Genomic DNA, 3194 nt, shown 5'->3' on the forward strand with positions numbered 1-3194 from the left:
CTCTTCTCCCCACGCCTCTCCTCTGGGCATCTCTTATAAGCACAATTGTCATTGTAGTTAGGGCTCAATAGATAATCTAGGGAGATCTTATCTTGAGATTATTAGCTTAACTACATCTGCAAAGACTCTTTTTGTTTCTTTTTATTGTACTTTAGATGAAGGTTTACAGAGCAAATTAGTTTCTCATTAAATAATTAATACACATATTGTTTTGTGGAAGCCCTAGTGGCGGACTGGTTAAGAGCTTGGCTGCTAAGCAAAAGGTCAGCAGCTTATTGGTTTGATGGAAGCCTAGGGGACAGTGAGTTGAAGACAATGGTGATGGAATAATCTGGAAAAGGACAGGGAGAAAAGCAGCACAACTGGAAGAAAGTAATTGATGTCACTGAATTGTACGTGTAGAAATTTTTGAAATGGTGTATCTTTGGCTATGTATATTTTCACCAAAAAAAAAAAAAGTCCTCCAAGGTCAAGAACGGAGAATGTTGACACGTCCTGGGGTTGTTAACCAATGTCATAAAACAATATGTGTACTGACTGTTTAATGAGAAACTATTTGTTCTGTAAACCTTCACCTAAAGTACAATAAAAAAAAAATTAAAAAAAAAAAAAGTTCGGCTGTTTGAATCTACCAGCTGTTCCTTGGAAACCCTGTAGGGCAGTTCCTACAGGGTCGCTATGAGTTGGAATTGACTGGATGGCAACAGGTTATGGGTTATTGTTTGTGACATTGGTTGCCAACCCCATGACATGTCAACATTTTCCCCTTCTCGAACTTGAGTTTCATACTACTGGCTTTCCTGTCTCCTCCTGCCTTCTCATCCTTCCCCTGGGCTGGTGTGCCCATTTAGTCTCATTTTGTTTTATTTGCCTCTCTAATCTTTGGTTGAAGGGTGAACCTCAGAAGTGACTTCAGTACTGAGTTAAAATGGTGTCCGGAGGCCATACTCTAGGGGTTTCTCACCAAAGTTGGATGTAGAACATTGCTTTTAGGCACTATATTATACCAATTGACATACATGTCCCCCAAGTCTATGGTCTTTAGCCTTCAAGCCTACTGTATTCTGGACATATCTTCTGGGCAGCCACCATTCAACTCACTACAGTGGGCAATGTATGTGATGTCCCTTCCCAAGACAGCACAAGAAGAGCAAGCTGAGGAGGACAAGAGTCCCACACCCACAGCTACCACGGGGGCCCCACATGCAGCATGTTCCTCTGCGGAGAACGGTCCTTCTAGGGAGCTGGGAGGCTGCCTGCTGTCTGTGGGCGTGGAGGGTGGGGACTTTGTGAGCAGGGCCAGGGAGAAACCCTGCTGACAGGTAGAGCCCTTTCTGGCTTTGATTCATTGACCGTCTGGGCAGGTGCTAGACCTTCTCTTCACCCCTGTCACCCATCATTGAGGATCAGATGAAGTAGGCAGGCTTGACCACGTGCTCATATTTGAAATATTTGGTTTCTTAAGTGAGGCTGGAGCAGGTGCTGCTACCCCAAGTCAAAGGGACAGAGACAGGCTGAGCAGGTGGGGTCCTCCGGTAGGGCGGGTGGCAGCGTGGGAAGTGTCCTCGACACCAAAGCCAAAAACCAAAACTCGTTGCTGTCGAGTTGATTCCAACTCATAGCAACCCTTTTTAGGACAGAGTAGACCTGCCCCATAGGGTTTCCAAGGCAGTAATCTTTACAGAAGCAGATTGCCAGATCTTTCTCCTATGGAGCAGCTGGTGGGTTTGAATCACCGACCTTTTAGTTAGTAGCCAAGTACTTAACCACTGCACAACCAGGGCTCTGCTGATGCTGAAGCCAGTGGCCCATAAATGCTTTCTATTTGGACTCCAGGCCAGTGGCCAGGGAATGAGGCAGGCACAAAGACTCAAAGCCCACTGACTCCCCAAGCCTCCTCCCCAGACGCCATCCTTCATGTGTTCCCTGCTTGCCCCAGCCCTCATAGAATCTTCTAAGAGGGTGGAAGTCATCTGATGTATATTTTGTAAGTATATTAGACATCAGTAAAAAGGTTGTAAAACCCTGGGGGTAACTCGTACACCAACATTCATTGCCACACTATTCACAGTAGCCTAAAGGCAGGAACAACTTCAACATCCATCGACAGATGAATGGATAAACAACATGTGGCATAGACACACACTGGAATATTATTCAGCCATAAAGAGAAGTTAAGTTCTGATATCCCCGCATGTCTGTCAGTTTGTCGTACTGTGGGGGCTTGCGTGTTGCTGTGATGCTGGAAGCTATGCCACCGGTATTCAAATACCAGCAGAGTCACCCACGGTGGACAGATTTCAGCTGAGCTTCCAGACTAAGACAGACTAGGAAGAAGGACCTAGTAGTCTACTTCTGAAAAGAATTAGCCAGTGAAAACCTTTTGAATAGCAGTGGAACATTGTATGATAGAACAGGGCATCAGGTTGAAGGAAGCCTCATTAACAACCTGGGTTATTCTGATGACACAACCTTTGCTTTCTGAAAGTGAAGAGGACTTGAAGCACTTACTGAAAAAGATAATAGGCTACAGTCTTCAGTATGGATTACCACTCAACAAAAACAAAACAAAAATCCTCACAACTGGACCAATAAGCAACATCAAGATAAACAGAGAAAAGACTGACTTTGTCAAGGATTTCATTTACTTGGATCCACAATCAACACCCGTGGAAGCAGCAGTCAAGAAATCAAAGGACACGTTGCATTGGGCAAATCTGCTGCAAAAGATCTCTTTAAAGTGTTCAAAAGCAAAGATGTCACCTTGAAGAATAAGGTGTGCCTGACCCAAGGCAGGAAATCCTGGTGATGTAGTGGTTAAGATCTATGGCTGCTAACAAAAAGGTCAGCAGATCAAATTCACCAGGTGCTCCTTGGAAACCCTATGGGGAGGTTCTACTTCATCCTATAGGCTTGCTATGAGTTGTAATCCACTCAACAGCAACTGCTTTAGTTTTTCTTTTTTTGGACCCAGGCCATAGTGTTTTCAATTGCCTCATATGCATGCAAAAGCTGAACGGTGACTAAGGAAGACCGAAGAAGAATCGATGCATTTGAATTATGGTGTTGGAGAAGAATATTGAATATACCATGGATTGCCAAAGGAACAAACAAATCTCTCTTGGAGGAAGTACAGCCAGAATTCTCCTTGGAAGCAAGGATGGCGAGACTTCGTCTCACACACTTTGAACATG

General features: G+C 44.4%; 1 protein-coding gene across 1 annotated transcript in view; it reads left to right on the plus strand.

Moving 5' to 3' along the window:
* The first annotated feature begins 1112 nt into the window (after positions 1–1112).
* The window catches only part of LOC101358701 (leukemia inhibitory factor-like), a 7702-nt gene continuing 5620 nt past the window's right edge, over positions 1113–3194 (plus strand). Inside the window, exon 1 of the mRNA XM_004387633.2 lies at positions 1113–1289. Coding sequence (XP_004387690.1) covers positions 1113–1289 — 177 coding nt within the window. The remainder of the gene's footprint in view (positions 1290–3194) is intronic.

The sequence above is a fragment of the Trichechus manatus genome, unplaced genomic scaffold (genome assembly GCF_000243295.1).
Source record: "Trichechus manatus latirostris isolate Lorelei unplaced genomic scaffold, TriManLat1.0 scaffold00190, whole genome shotgun sequence".
Lineage (NCBI taxonomy): Eukaryota > Metazoa > Chordata > Mammalia > Sirenia > Trichechidae > Trichechus > Trichechus manatus.